Here is a 15,455-nt window from a genome sequence, read left to right on the forward strand (position 1 = left end):
CCACACGTGGTGCTGGGGAGTGGCTGGATGGCACAGTGGCTGATGTTAATCTGGTGTGTGTGTAACAATAAACTACCAGTCTTTGTTGGCTTTCTTCCTGTTTGTCCCCCAGTCTCAAGTGTCCCTTCCCTGTTTAATTCAGATGACAATGGAAACCTCCCAGCTCAGCCAGGTATGGTGGCTCATGCCTGTTATCCCAGCACTTTGGGAGGCCAAGACGGGCAGATCATGAAGTCAGGAGTTCGAGACCAGCCTGGACAACATAGTGAAACCCCGTCTCTACTAAAAATAAAAAAATTATTTGGGTGTGGTGGCAGGCACCTGTAGTATCAGCTACTCGGGAAGCTGAGGCAGGAGAATTGCTTGAACCCAGGAGGTGGAGGTTGTGGTGAGCCGTGGTGATCCAAGGTCGTGCCACTGCACTCCCACCTGGGCAACAGAGCAAGACTGTCTCAAAAAAAAAAAAAAATAGGTGCAGTGTCAGGTGCCTGTAATCCCAGCTACTCGGGAGGCTGAGGCAGGAGAATCTCTTGAGCCCAGGAGGCAGAGGTTGCAGTGAGCCGAGATGGCGCCGCTGCACTCCACTCTGGGCAATAGAGTGAGATTCCATCTCAAAAAAAAAAGAAAAAAAGAAACCTCTCATCTCTACCTGGTGGAGTAGGGTTCCATGGTGAGGAAATAGAGCCTCAAACAGAAACTTGCCTTCCAAGCCCATCTCTTAGCCCTTGCATTCCCTGGAACCAACCCCAGACCAGCCCAACGACACTCACACATCAAGAGACTGGAGCCCTGTGAAAAAAAAATAAATCTATTTTCTTGCCTTCCAGGGCAGCCAGTCAGTCAGAATGCCTCTCATTTAGGCCTGCAAGTCACATCCAAGGGAAATGTGTGGAGAGGCAAGAAGGCAACACCAAAGGGACCTTTCCTTTATCAATAACCCTGTCCCCTACCCACTTCCAAAGTCCCCTCCCCAAGGTATGAAGGAAGCCCCAGCTGGGGGTCTCCAGGAAGTTGAGGCTGCCCTCTGAGGTTCCACAGAAAAGCAAGACAGGGGAGTGAAGGGGCTGGCTGGAACTTGACCCTCCAACCTCCAGAGTTTTGAGGCACAGCAAGACAGGTCCAGTAATGTCCTTCCCTCCAGAGTGCAGGTCTCAATTTATGGACTGGTACTCTGAGTACTTCTTGTGGCGCAGCAGCAGAACCAGGCCGCCCCCCAGTAGCATGAGCCCTGGGGCACCCAGGGCCACCGCCATGATGCCCAGGACTAATGGGGACAAGCCATCCACTGGAGGGAAGCCCACACCCAGGAGCGCTGACCTAGAGCAAGCAGAGAGAGAGACAGGAGTAAGACGGCTTAGGAGGAAAAGCTGGGAGGCTCAGCCTTTGTCCACGTCAACTCCCCAAGCCTCTGGCCCAGGCCCTGGCTCTTACCAGCTGAGGTAGTGTTGGTCCCAGTAGCCAGGGCCTGTGGAGGCACCAAACGTCAGATTGAAGGCACAGAAGTTATTCTGGGACCCGAAGAAGGCTCGGACAATGGGTGACTGGGGGAGAGTGTATGCCAAGGCAGGATGCAGAGGGGAAGTGTGGCAGGGCAGGGCTGATGCTCGGTCCCCCTGCTTCTGGGAGTAAGCCACTGGTCGCCACTGTGCGAAGCCTGATGGGAGGGAGCCCCATAGCAGCTGGTCCAACTGGGAAGAAAGGCAAACAAGGGAGGGTTGGTGGCGTTTCGTGGTGGCTTTAAAATAAATAAATAAATAATAAAATAAAAATAAAAAGGGAGGGTAAAAAGGACCAACCTGTGCCCAATCCTCCCTTCCCTGCCTCTCCCAGCCTTTTCCATCACTAGTAGCAGGAGTCCTGAGTCCTAGGCAGGGCCTCAATCCCTCCTCTGTAAAAATGGGGAGTTGGGCTGGGCGTAGTGCCTCACCCCTGTAATCCCAGCACTTTGGGAGGCCAAGGCAGGCAGATCACCTGAGGTCACGGAGTTCGAGACCAGCCTGACCAACATGGAGAAACCTCATCTCTACCAAAAATACAAAATTAGCTGGGCGTGGTGGCGCACGCCTGTAATCCCAGCTACTCGGGAAGCTGAGGCAGGAGAATCACTTGAACCCAGGAGGTGGAGGTTGCAGTGAGCCAAGATCACACCATTGCACCCCAGCCTGGGCACAAGAGTGAAACTCCGTCTCAAAAAACAAACAAAAAAAACGGAGTTAGACTGGATGAGTACTGAGTTGTTTTCCAAGCCTGCAAGTCTGGGCTCAGTCCCTCCGCTTGGCCCCCAGGCCCCGTGCAGATCTCCACCTGTCAGCGTGTGAGTCATACTGCACTGCCTCTCTGTCTGTCTCCACTGAGGGCAGAGACTGGGTCAGATTCATTAGCCCAATGCCTAGCACTTAAATGAGCCAAAAAAGGTGTTGCTAAATGTCAAATGGTTGAATGACTTTTAGGTCCCAGTGGTGTCCCACCTACATTCCTCACCCATCTGCCACTCTCCAGGAAGCCTGACCTGGAAGACAGCAGGTGCATATTCATCGTCGATGGAGTGCTGCTCCTGCATTGAGGGGCAGTCAGGGCCCTGGCCCAACGTGGCTACCTCCAGCCCAAACAGGGAACGGTTTCCCCGGGGAGAGGCGCCAACCAGGGCCACCTCTAGCTGACAGGTGTCCGCTGTGTGCAGGAGGCGAGGGGGTTGGGCTGGTCGGCTGGATCTGGAAAAGGCCTGGACCTAGGAGGGAAGATGCACGGGAGGTGTGGGAAACAGCCGGATGCTGAGGCTTAAAGGCCACCTCCATCGTTAAATCCCACTTCCATCGTTAAATCCCACCTTCGCAACAAATCAGCCTTTTTGAGTTCTTTCTGATTTCCCACCCCTTACCCTGAAGGCCAGGCTGCCATTGGCAAAAGTCCTGGTAGGGTCGTTCATGGGGTGGCCTTGAAATGTGGCACTCAGGGTGGCAGGATCCAATGAATCAGTGATGTTGTTCCAAGAGAAATCGGCCAAGGAGTATGGAGGATATGGTCTTCCTGGAGGCTCTGCTGCGGTATCGGACACGTTGGTGCTGTCAAACTCAAGCAGCTGGAGGGTGGGGGTGGGGTGGAACTGGGCTCGCCTCCATGTTTCTCCTGAGTCCCCCCTCCCACTCGCCCCGCAGCCAGGCTTTCGCATCTATTCCACCCCGCTCCAGCCTTCACTTCCACGCTCTAATTGGGATGAACTCTCCCCTCTGCACTTTTGGTTCTCCCCCACCCTCCTCACCCTGGTAAAAACAAGGGCAGAAGAAAACTGAATGCTGTCCTTGGGGAGCACCATCAGGCCTCCATCGGGCTCAGGGGATAGCAGGTGGCTCCAGTTGACGCTCAGGGTGCTGTGGGGGGTGTTGGTGGCCACCAGCACCACCGCCAGAGGCCCCAGGCTGCTCCAGACATAGTGCAGCGTGGAGTTGGTGCCCACTGCCCGGATATGAAGCAGGTTCTGCGGGGGGCCCAGCGAGTTGGGGACGACCTCCAGAGACACCTGGAACGTGGAGTAGCGGAGGACTGAGGCAACAGCATCAAGGAGAGACACAGGCAAAAGAGAACCTCGTCGGGGAGGGGGGCTTGGAAAATGCTGGAGAAAGGATGGGACCTTGGGGACTAAACAAGAGGAATGCGTGCGGGAGCTAAGGGAATCCTGGGGTAAGGGGCAGTGGGTACAGGATGAAAAGGGGTAGGTGTACAACCAGGACTCCCCTGACCCTGGTGGGCAGGTCAGAGCACAAGGCTGGGAAGAAGAAAACATTCAACACTTGGCTGGACCTGGGTCACCCAGGGCTGAGTCAGGGTCCAGACTTCACCCTCACATTCACCCTACTCCACAGTCGCGTCCCATGACCCAAGACCGTCTCCCACACCCTCCAGGTTGAAGAGCCCTCCTCTTGAGCCGCCCTCCACTCCTAGCCCCTGGATGTCTGGTTCCAGCCACCCGGCAAGGGTAACATTTCCTGAAACTTCTATCGCTGTAGCCCCAGGGCCCTCACCTGGCGGGTCTCCTCCCCGAGCAGGCCAAATGGGGCTGCAAACAGAAGTAGAGTCAAAAGGAGCAGGGGGCTGGGGGCACAGCGCCCCCAACCCCAGCCGCGCTCCGCAGAGCCGCGCATACGGCCGCGATCCAGCCGACGGAAGCGACGCGGGAGGGTCACATGACCCGGGTTCAGCTGATCCCTTTCAAGGGCGGAGCCGCCAAACCAATTTTTTCTTTCCTTTTTTGAGGTTCCTTTCCTCAGCACCATTTAATGTATTAAAGAACAGCTTTGTATTCTATCTTAAAATAGAAAACTTCACAGTCTCTTACGAGTAATACAATTTAATACAGTCACAAGATTTCATGTGAAAAACATACAGTATTCAAGCTACCAGTTTTCAGTCTTCCTTGGACAATGCCAAAAACAGTATTCAGGCTGGGCGCGGGTGGCTCACGCCTGTAATCTCAGCACTTTGGAAAGCCGAGATGGGCGGATCACGAGGTCAGGAGATCGAGACCATACTGGCTAACGTAGTGAAACCCCCTCTCTACTAAAAATAAAAAATAGCTGGGCGTGGTGGCACGCGCCTGTAGTCCCAGCGACTCGGGAGGCTGAGGCAGGAGAATCGCTTGAACTAGGGAGGCTGAAGTTGTAGCGGGCCGAGAGCGCGCCACTGTACTCTGGCCTGGCCAAAAGAGTGAAACTCTGTCTTTTTTTTTTTTTTTTTTTTTTTTTTTTGAGACGGAGTTTCGCTCTTGTTACCCCGGCTGGAGTGCAATGGCGCGATCTCGGCTCACCGCAACCTCCACCTCCTGGGTTCAGGCAATTCTCCTGCCTCAGCCTCCCAAGTAGCTGGGATTACAGGCACGCACCACCACACCCAGCTAATTTTTGTATTTTTAGTAGAGACGGGGTTTCACCATGTTGACCAGGATGGTCTCGATCTCTTGACCTCGTGATCCACCCGCCTCGGCCTCCCAAAGTGCTGGGATTACAGGCTTGAGCCACCGCGCCCGGCCTGAAACTCTGTCTTTAAAAAAAAAAAAAAAGATAAAAACACAGTATTCAAACATCATGTTTTAAAATGAACATGTAATCTCATTTTGACACAAAGACAGGTTAAAGAAAATAAACTCATCATGGAACTACTCTAGGACTAACACGTTGCCTTAAGTCCCCCACCGTGACCCATTGTGGAACTCACACAGCTGCCTTCTCCTCCAGCACGTGAAACTGTGGTTCTTCTTCCCTGTGAACTGTGAAACTCTCTATGGTTCTACTTTCCTGTGGAACAGTGTGGTTCTTCTTCTCTGCCTAACATTTTATTTTATTTTTCATATATATATATTTTGTTGTTTTGTTGTTGTTGTTGTTGTTTTTTCTTTTTTTTAATTATAACGTAACGCTTCAAGAATTTGCGTGTCATCCTTGCGCAGGGGCCATGTTAATCTTCTCTGTATCGTTCCAATTTTAGTATATGTGCTGCCTAAGTGAGCACCTCTGCCTAACATTTTAATAAAAAAATTATATTTACAGATGTGTCACTAAATGAGCACAACATACTTCCAAAAAAAGCCAATTCGTTTGTTAAAATGTTGAAAGAAGGGACTAGGCTGAGCACAGTGGCTTAAGCCTGTAATCCCAACACTTTGGAAGGCCAAGGCGAATGGATCACTTGAGGTTAGTAGTTTGAGACCAGCCTGACCAACATGGTGAAACCCTGTCTCTACTAAAAATACAAAAATTAGCCAGGCACGGTGGTGGGCACCTGTTATCACAGATACTTGGGAGGCTGAGACAGGAGAATCGCTTGAACCCGGGAGGTAAGGGTTTCAGTGAGCCAAGATTGTGCCATTGCATTCTAGCCTAAGCAACAAGTGGCGAAACTATGTCTAAAAAAAAAAAAAGAAAAGAAAAGAAAAGAAAGAAAGAAAAGAAAAGAAAAGAAAGGGCTGGCTGGGCGCGGTGGCTCACGCCTGTAATCCAAGCACTTTGGAGGCCAAGGCGGGTGGATCACCTGAGGTCGGGAGTTCAAGACCAGCCTGACCAACATGGTGAAACCCCGTCTTTAAAAAAAGAAAAAGAAAAAAGAAAAAGAAACGGAAAGAAGGGGCTAAAATTGGTGAAATTTAAAAGGGTTGTGGAAAACTGTGGAGTGTTTGTTTACTTCACTTTGCTCTTTTATTTATTTGAGACAGTATCTTGCTCTGTTACCAAGGCTGGAGTGCAGTGGCACAATCAGGGCTCACTGCAGCCTCAAACTCTCAAGCTCAAGTGACCCTCCTGCCTCAGCCTCCCAAGTAGCTGGAACTACAGGCACATGCCACCATGCCTGGCTAATTTTTTAAAAGTATTTTGCAGAGACAGGGTTACTCTATATTGCCCAGGCTGGTCTTGAACTCCTGAGCTCAAGTGTTCCTCTCACATGGACCTCCCAAAGTACTGGGATTACAGGGCTGAGCCACTACACCAGCCATCACTCTGATTTTAGAACACAGGACTTGTGTGCAAAGATTAGGATAAAGAACTAAAGATGCCAAAAAATATGCCAAATATTAATTACAAAAGAGACTATCCTAATGTTTATGAAGAGCTTATAACATGGAAAAATATTTGTCATAAAATTAAATGAAAAAGTTGGCGGGCGCGGTGGCTCAAGCCTGTAATCCCAGCACTTTGGGAGGCCGAGGTGGGTGGATCACGAGGTCAAGAGATCCAGACCATCCTGGTCAACATGGTGAAACCCCATCTCTACTAAAAATACAAAAAATTAGCTGGGCATGGTGGCGCGTGCCTGTAATCCCAGCTACTCAGGAGGCTGAGGCAGGAGAATTGCCTGAACCCAGGAGGCGGAGGTTGCGGTGAGCCAAGATCGGGCCATTGCACTCCATCCTGGGTAACAAAAGCGAAACTCCGTCTCAAAAAAAAAAAAAAAAAAGAAAAAGTAGGATACAAAACTATAGAAACAGTAAGATCTCAACTATGTTAAAAAAAAAAAAAGGCTAAAAGGAAATGGATCAAAATGCTAATAGTGGTTGTATTTAAGTAGCGTATCTATAGTGATATTTTTTCTTCCTTTTTACTTTTGTGTCTCTTCCAAATTTTTGTCTTCTACTAGAGGAGTTTTTATTGCTGTTGTTGTTGTTGTCTTGTTTTGAGATGGAGTGTCACTCTGTCACTGAGGGTGGAGTGCAGTGGCATGATCTCGGCTCATTGCAACCACTGCCTCCTGAGTTCAAGAGATTCTCCTGCCTCAGCCTCCCCAAGTATCTGAGATTACAGGCATGTACCACCACACCCAGCTAATTTTTTATTTTTAGTAGAGACAGGGTTTCACCATTGTTGGAAAAGATGCTCGGTGCCACAGAGAAAAATCAGCACTGAGACAAAGGATCTCTCAGCAAAGCAACTTTTATTTCCTGCACTGCAGGAAGGGTACCCTCGCTAGCCATCTTGCCATGAGAGTACAATGAACAGTGGAAAAGCAGATATATTTATCCCTTACGCATTTGGGGTTTTTCTTACTGCTGTGTATGATCTCCGTTGGTTGGAGCCAGATCTCACAATCTAAACTAAAACTTGATTGGCTAATAACTTAAAACTTTTTTAAACAGGTAAGGGGCATAGGCTGTGAGCTGGGACATGCCTGTGAGCATGTCCAGCACAGATATTTTGGTTAAAGTATAAGGACATAGAATATACTACATGCCTGTAAGCATGGCATGTCTAACAGCTACATAGGATAGGGCTTAACAAAGAGTTATTAGCAAATTTATTCTTTAACAAGAAAGGAAACTTTGAAGAGGAACTTTACTTCCCCTGTTGGCCAGGCTGGTCTCAAACTCCTGATCTCATGTGATCCTCCCTCCTCAGCCTCCCCAAAGTGCTGGGATTGCAGGCATGAGTTACCTCGCCTGGCCCTGTAAGGATCTGTACATTTATAAAACGATGAAACATTCCAGGCTACTCCACGAATCCAATGTTAGGAGTGACTCACCAGAGCTCTGGAGAGCTTCAGTCTCTCTTCCAGCCAGGTGAAAGTGTCACTGGATCCTGCCTGATGAAAAATGCTGAATCAATTGGAAATGTCATAGATTTACAAAGAGAAGCAGAAATACCACATTTTTCAAAAACGTATTTTCAGTATATAGCCTGTTAATATTAGAATGAAACATGAGAATATTCTCTTAGTTTCTTTGCAGATGTCAAGTTGCAAAAATGCTATTTACCACAACTGTATAAAGCCAGTCCTAGTTTAGAAACAGAAATAAAACAGCACTGCAACAGTAGACTGAGAAAAGCATGTGACTTAGAAAATTATAAAAAGAGCTTCCTATAAAAATGATTCCCAGGCCAGGTAGGGTGGCTTATGCCTGTAATCTCAGCACTTCAGGAGGTCGAGGTGGGCGGATCACCTGAGGTCAGGAGTTAGAGACCAGCCTGGCCAACGTGGTGAAACCCCATCTCTACTAAAAATACAAAAAAAAATTAGCTGGGCGTGGTGGCACACGCCTGTAGTCCCAGCTACTCTGGAGGCAGAGGCAAGAGAATTGCTTGAACCCAGGAGGTGGAGGTTGCAGTGAGCCGAGATCACACCACTGCACTCCAGCCTGGCAACAGTGCAACGCTCCGTCTCAAAAAAAAAACTAGCCGGGCATGGTGTTGGGCACCTGTAGTCCCAGCTACTCAGGAAACTGAGGCAGGAGAATCATTTGAACCCAGGCGGCAGAGGTTGCAACGAGCCAACATTGCGCCATTGCACTCCAGCCCAGGCGACAGGTGAGTCTCCATTGAAAAAAAAAAAAAGATTCCCTTTAAGACATTTGTTTATTGTACACATTTTAAGGCTGCCCACCACCCCCTAACGAAAAAGGCAAAATCTCTAAGCACTTTCTACCAAAGCATCTACTGGTTTGTTCATCTGGCAAACACTGTCTGAAGGCTCATAAGATGCCAGGCACTCAGGTCTCAAAGATGAGAAAGACTTGTCCCTGTCACAAGGATGCCTCAGTCTTATCAAAGCAGGAGGCAGACACATCACCAACCATAGTACATCAATTAAAAACAGATACCGGGCCAGGCGTGGTGGCTCAAGCCTATAATCCCAGCACTTTGGGAGGCCGAGGCGGGTGGATCACGAGGTCAACAGATCGAGACCATCCTGGTCAACATGGTGAAACCCCGTCTCTACTAAAACTACAAAAAATTAGCTGGGCATGGTGGCGTGTGCCTGTAATCCCAGCTACTCAGGAGGCTGAGGCAGGAGAATTGCCTGAACCCAGGAGGCGGAGGTTGCGGTGAGCCGAGATCGCGCCATTGCACTCCAGCCTGGGTATCAAGAGCGAAACTCCGTCTCAAAAAAAAAAAAAACAGATACCACTGCTTTCTTACAATTAAATCATATGTTGCAATTCTCACTGAATTACTTCAAGCCCCCTTACGCAGAAACTTTCCTATTAGGATGCAAAAATGCAACTACCTTCTCCTAATAAATATGTCTAGAATGAGCAGACAATAAATTACATTTTATCATGCTTGTCCCTAAACATCACAATGCCTGGTTCAGTCAGTTAACTTTCTTTTAAGCAATGGGGCCTATTTTACTCCAAGAATGAGACACTTTGAAATCAAGAGTACATGACCAGTCCTATATCTACATCAAGACGTGTCAGTACCATCAAGAGCTAAGATGAAAGTCTCAATTAAAAATCTTCAGTCTTCTAAAAAAAAAAAAAAAAAAAAAAAAAAAACAGAAGAAAAAAATCTTCAGTCTTGGCCAGGCATGATGGCTCACACCTGTAATCCCAACACTTTGGGAGGCTGAAGTGGGTGGATCACCTGAGGTCAGGAGTTTGAGACCAGCCTAACCAACAAGGTAAAACCCCGTCTCTAATAAATACACAAAATTAGCCTGGCATGTTGGTGCATGCCTGTAATCTCAGCTACTTGGGAGGTTGAGGCAGGAGAATCACTTGAACCTGGGAGGCGGAGGTTGTGGTGAGCCAAGATTGCACCATTGCACTCCAATCTGGGCAACAAGAGCAAAACTCCATCTCAAAAAAAAAAAAAAAGAAACTTCAGTTTCCTCTTCCATCCGTTAATTTTCTTTTCTTCTTTCTCTCTTTCTTTCTTTCTGTCTTGATCTGTCAGTCAGGCAGTTGTGCAGTGGTGCAATCTCAGCTCATTGCAACCTCCAACCTCCTGGGTTCAAGCGATTCTCCTGCCTCAGCCTCCCAAGTAGCTGTGATTACAGTCACACGCCACCACACTCAGCTAATTTTTTGTATTTTTAGTAGAGATGGGGTTTCACCATGTTGGCCAGGCTGGTCTTGAACTCCCGACCTCAGGTGATCCACCCACTTCGGTCTCCCAAAGTGTTGGGATTACAGGTGTGAGCCACGGCACTTGGCCGTCCATTTTCACTGTGCTTCTGCGTCAGTCGCTCCAGGTCTTTCAAGCACATTTGGGTGGTCTTCTAGATCGTCATAGAGTGGATAATGTCCAGTCTCCTGTCATTCTCAGGCTTGACTAGGCCTTGGACAACCTGGAGGCATTGCTGTTTCAGGGTGTACACTGGCAGTGTGAGGTTGGCAAAAGCAGGCTGTCCATCAACACTGGAAGATGGCACAAACAATTCAGTTTGGTTAACCAGAAGCCTATTGCGTGTCCTTAAATCCCTGAAGAGCCAAGGAGGCTTTGAAGCTGTGGATGAGAAAGTCCCTGCTGGGCAGCAGCGTCGGGTAGGGCTGCGGCTTGCCATAGCAGTTGAGCCACAGGCAGCACGACCCGAGGGTTGCAGTTGCAAAAGATGACCCGTGTGAGCTCGTGCAGCTTCACCGAGTGCAGCACAGGCCATGCCACCCCCACCTCCATCTCCTCCTCGGTGCCCAACTCCTCCTGGCAGTCCTCTTCTGGGCCTGCCTCCTGGGTGCCCGCCTTGGCCTCTAACCCCACCCTTTTCCCCACCCTCCTGGGCATTACCTTCGGAGCCTTGACAACTTGGGCCTAACCATACCAGTTCTTTTTGAGACGGAGTTTTGCTCTTGTTGCTCAGGCTGGAGTGCAATGGCGAGATTTTGGCACACTGCAACCTCTGCCTCCCAGGCTTGAGTGATTTGCCTGCCTCAGCCTCCTGAGCAGCTGGAATTACAGGCATGAGCCATCATGCTCGCCTAATTTTGTATTTTTAGTAGAGATGGAGTTTCTCCATGTTAGTCAGGCTGGTCTCGAACTCCCGACCTCAGGTGATCCGCCCATCTCTGCCTCCCAAATTGCTGGGATTACAGGCGTAGCCACCACGCCCAGCCCTGTACCCGTTCTTAAAGAGACTACTTCCCTTCACGTGGATTTGGCAAGAGTTAGAATGGAATCAGAAAGGCCAGGAGTACATAATCTTCTATCTGGGTGGCAAGCAAGACATTCCAGATCAGACAGACTTAACTCCCAGCCTGTCCTACCTAGTTCATCCAACTGAAGAGCTACCTATAGTGAGAGATATCCAAATGGAATCCCAATAATACAACTGTGATAGGAAGATCCAGAGAGGAATTTGATGGTATTCCATGAGATAGCACATCTGAGGGCTATGTCAATCTAATATTGATTGGACACTTTGTAGCTGGGTGCAGTGGCTCACACCTGTAATCCCATCACTTTGGGAGACCAAGGCGGGTGGATCACCTGAGGTCAGGAGTTCAAGACCAGCCTGGCCAACATGGTGAAACCCCATCTCTACTAAATATTTAAAAAATTAGCTGGGTGTGGTGACAGGCACCTGTAATCCCAGCTACTCAGGAGGCTGAGTCAGGAGAATCACTTGAACCCAGCAGGTGGAGGTTGCAGTGAGCCGAGATCCCACCATTGCACTCCAGCCTGCACAAGAGTGAAACTCCATTTCAAAACAAAAACAAAAACAAAAACAAAATGTAATATTAATTGAACACTTTGCTATTTGGGTCCTGGTTCAGAGAGAGTTCACAATTTATTTATTATTTATTTATTTATTTATTTATTTAATTTTTTTTTTTGAGACGGAGTTTCACTCATGTTACCCAGGCTGGAGTGCAATGGCGCCATCTCGGCTCACCGCAACCTCCGCCTCCTGGGTTCAGGCAATTCTCCTGCCTCAGCCTCCTGAGTAGCTGGGATTACAGGCACGCACCACCATGCCCAGCTAATTTTTTTTTTGTATTTTTAGTAGAGACGGGGTTTCACCATGTTGACCAGGATGGTCTCGATCTCTTGACCTCGTGATCCACCCGCCTCGGCCTCCCAAAGTGCTGGGATTACAGGCGTGAGCCACCGCGCCTGGCCCTGAATTTGGTTTTTAGTAAGAAATGCTATATCAGCATTTCTCCTTGGTTGAGTCAATTTCAGTCAGAGTTTTTTTCCAGCATTGTTTTTCACAGCAAAATATTACTACATCAACAAGGTTCTGGTTAAACAGATCCATGGAACATCCCTCTGCAAGGAGAATGAGATAACTCCAAGTGCATCGATACAGAACATTCCTCAACATATGAGTTAAAAATGCAAATTGGGGCCGGGCATGGTGGCTCACACCTGCGATCCCAACACTTTGGGAGGCTGAGGTGGGTGGATCACTTGAGCTCAGGAATTTGAGACCAATCTGGGCAAGATGGCAAAATCCCACCTCTACTAAAAATACAAAAATTAGCCAGGCATGGCAGCACACACCTATAATCCCAACTATATGGGTGGCTGAGGCAGCAGAATTGCTTGAGCCCAGGAGCTGGAGGTTGTGGTGAGCCAAAATCTTGCCACCTCACTCCAGCCTGGGTGCAACAATGTCAAAAAAAAAAAAAAAAAAAAAGCAACAACTGAGGAACAGTGTTTGGGTGCCACTGTATATTATTTGTATGTAATTTGTATATATTTATATTCTCAAGCATAGGATATCTTTAGGAAGATACATAAGAAACTGGCAGAAGGCCGGGCACGGTGGCCCAAGCCTGTAATCCCAGCACTTTGGGAGGCCAAGGCGGGTAGATCATGAGGTCAAGAGATCGAGACCATCCCGGTCAACATGGTGAAACCCCATCTCTACTAAAAAAATACAAAAAATTAGCTGGGCATGGTGGTGCGTGCCTGTAATCCCAGCTACTCAGGAGGCTGAGGCAGGAGAATTGCCTGAACCCAGGAGGCAGAGGTTGCGGTGAGCCGAGATCGCGCCATTGCACTCCAGCCTGGGTAACATGAGTGAAACTCCGTTTCAAAAAAAAAAAAACTGGTAGTGATGGTTGTCTCAGGAGGGACCAGTTTGCCGGTGCATAGAAATGATGCTCTTAGGTACATTTTTTTTTTTTTTTTTTTACAACTGGGTCTCAGTGACACAGGATTTTTCTCAGCCACTTTGCCAGCCAGGCCTGGAGCCCCTGGCCTGCTGCTGGAGGTGCCCTGCCCATTCGCCCCACCTAGCCTCACCTGGCTTGCACACTGGCTCTGTCCTTGTCTGGGCTGGGGCATGCCCCAGGCTGCCTGTGTTTTTGCTTGTACCCACATTCAGCAGTTCCCAGGTTCTTGTCATGCATCCAAGAAGAATGAGACTATGCTGACAGTTCGAAGGGTGAAGAGGGTGGAAGATAATTTTATTGAGTGACGAAACAACTCAGCCGAGAGGGGACAGGAGGGTAGTCTCCCAAGTTAGGTGGTTTCTCTCCCATTGTGGCTGAGTCTAGGGCTTTTATGGGTTCAAAATGTTTGTGTGTGTGTGTGTGCCCACTCTCGCACGCTGGTTGGTTTGTGAGTATACAAAAAAAAAAAAAAGGCTAAAACAAAGGCCCCACTCAAAGGTAGTCATGACAGTGTAACAAACCAATTAGGGAAAGGTACATACATGTAAAATAGGTGAAGGGTGGTGATCAATCAGAGGAAAGTGTGATAAACAGGAAGAGGGGTTCTCAATCCCACCCTTGCATTTACCCAGGACTTGTAGCTTGGATCTCAACAGTTTTCAGCTTGAAAGTGGGGTTTCATCAGGAACCCACCCCTGTCTGCCTAGGATTTGTCTGCCTCCTGTTGCTATCCTCACTTTATTGCCCAGGCTGGAGTGCAGTGGTGCAATGGGAGGATTAAGAGATCCTCTCATTTCAGCCTCCAGAGTAGCTGGGACCACAGGCATGCACCACCACACCTGGCTAATTTTTGTATTATTTTGTAGAGATGGGGTTAGGCTATGTTGCCCAGGCTGGTTCTGAACTCCTGGGCTCAAGACATCCTCCCACCTCAGCCTCCCAAAGTGCTGGGATTACAGGCGTAAGACACCACACTGAGCCCTTTGGTACCTTTTGAATTTTGTACCACGTGCATTAATTAGTCAAAACAAGATTAAAGTAGGCCAGGTGTGGTGGCTTTTGCCTGTAATCCCAGCACTTCGGGAACCCACAGCGGGCAGATCACTTGAGGTCAGGAGTTTGAGACCAGCCTGGCCAACATGGTGAAACCCCATCTCTACTTTAAAAATACAAAAATTGCTGGGCACAGTGGGTCACACCTGTAATCCCAACACTTTGAGAGGCTGAGGCAAGTGAATCATGAGGTCAGGAGTTTGAGACCAGGCCAACATGGCAAAACCCTGTCTCTACTAAAAATACAAAAAGCAGCTGGACATAGTGACTGGCACCTGTAATCCCAGCTACTCGGGAGGCTGAGGCAGGAGAATCACTTGAACCTAGGAGGTGGAGGTTGCAGTGAGCTGAGATTGTACCACTACACTCCAGCCTAGGCAACAGAGCGAGACTCCATCTCAAAAAAAAAAAAAAAAAGAAAAAATTAGCTGGGTGTAGTGGCGGGCACCTGTAGTCTCAGCTACTTGGGAACCTGAGGCAGGAGAATTGCTTGAACCCAACAGGTGGAGCTTGCAGTGAGCCAAGATCACACCAGCACTCCAGCCCGGGCGGCAGAGCAAGACTCTTGTCTCAAAACATAAATATTAAAGAAAAAAGAAAAAAACATGCATCCCACCAGATGTCACCTCCCTCTTTTGATAAATACTTGTATTGCCCCATATCCCATTTTCTCATATCCTAACTTTTCTCCACGATAAAATTGTGTACTCACCTGGGCATGGTGGCTCATGCCTGTAATCCCCAGGACTTTGGGAGGCCAAGGCAGGCGGATCACAAGGTCAAGAGATCGAGACCATCCTGGCCAAGATGGTGAAACCCCTTCTCTACTAAAAATACAACAGATAGCAGGGTGTGGTGGCACACACCCGTAATCCCAGCTACTCAGGAGGCTGAGGCAAGAGAATCACTTGAACCCGGGAGGCAGAGGTTGCAGTGAGCTGGGATCATGCCACTGCACTCCAGCCTGGTGCCTGGTGACGCAGTGAGACTCTGTCTCAAAAAAATAAATAAATAGGCCTGGCGCGGTGGCTGAAGCCTGTAATCCCAGCACTTTGGGAGGCCGAGGCGGGTGGATCACGAGGTC

The 15,455-nt window shown here is 48.8% G+C and overlaps 2 protein-coding genes and 1 non-coding gene across 5 annotated transcripts; all 3 read right to left on the reverse strand.

Moving 5' to 3' along the window:
• Nucleotides 1-787: 787 nt before the first annotated feature.
• On the reverse strand, nucleotides 788-4,188 carry GLMP (glycosylated lysosomal membrane protein). 3 transcript variants are annotated; one of them, XM_032260634.1, is made up of 6 exons: nucleotides 4,020-4,187; nucleotides 3,260-3,517; nucleotides 2,879-3,079; nucleotides 2,510-2,728; nucleotides 1,432-1,688; nucleotides 788-1,317 (listed from the first exon to the last, which is right to left on the reverse strand). In XM_032260634.1, exons 1-6 carry the CDS (start codon nucleotides 4,137-4,139, stop codon nucleotides 1,152-1,154), a joined length of 1,221 nt encoding a protein of 406 aa, XP_032116525.1. In that variant the 5' UTR covers nucleotides 4,140-4,187; the 3' UTR covers nucleotides 788-1,151. The 3 variants fall into 3 exon arrangements, with proteins under 3 accessions (XP_032116525.1, XP_032116524.1, XP_032116527.1); XM_032260633.1 differs by having other exon boundaries at nucleotides 788-1,353; XM_032260636.1 differs by lacking the exon at nucleotides 1,432-1,688 and having other exon boundaries at nucleotides 4,020-4,188.
• A 1,207-nt stretch (nucleotides 4,189-5,395) lies between these two features.
• On the reverse strand, nucleotides 5,396-5,502 carry LOC116538521. The gene has a single exon (XR_004263661.1). It is a non-coding gene; the product is annotated as a U6 spliceosomal RNA (small nuclear RNA).
• A 4,922-nt stretch (nucleotides 5,503-10,424) lies between these two features.
• Nucleotides 10,425-10,982, reverse strand: VHLL (VHL like). Its single transcript, XM_032260637.1, is given in 3 exon segments — nucleotides 10,425-10,696; nucleotides 10,698-10,778; nucleotides 10,780-10,982. Coding segments are annotated over 3 exon segments (501 nt in total). The 3' UTR covers nucleotides 10,425-10,479.
• Nucleotides 10,983-15,455: the final 4,473 nt, after the last annotated feature.

This window comes from Sapajus apella, unplaced genomic scaffold (genome assembly GCF_009761245.1).
Source record: "Sapajus apella isolate SASKATOON/1434 unplaced genomic scaffold, GSC_monkey_1.0 scaffold119, whole genome shotgun sequence".
Classification (NCBI taxonomy): Eukaryota; Metazoa; Chordata; class Mammalia; order Primates; family Cebidae; genus Sapajus; species Sapajus apella.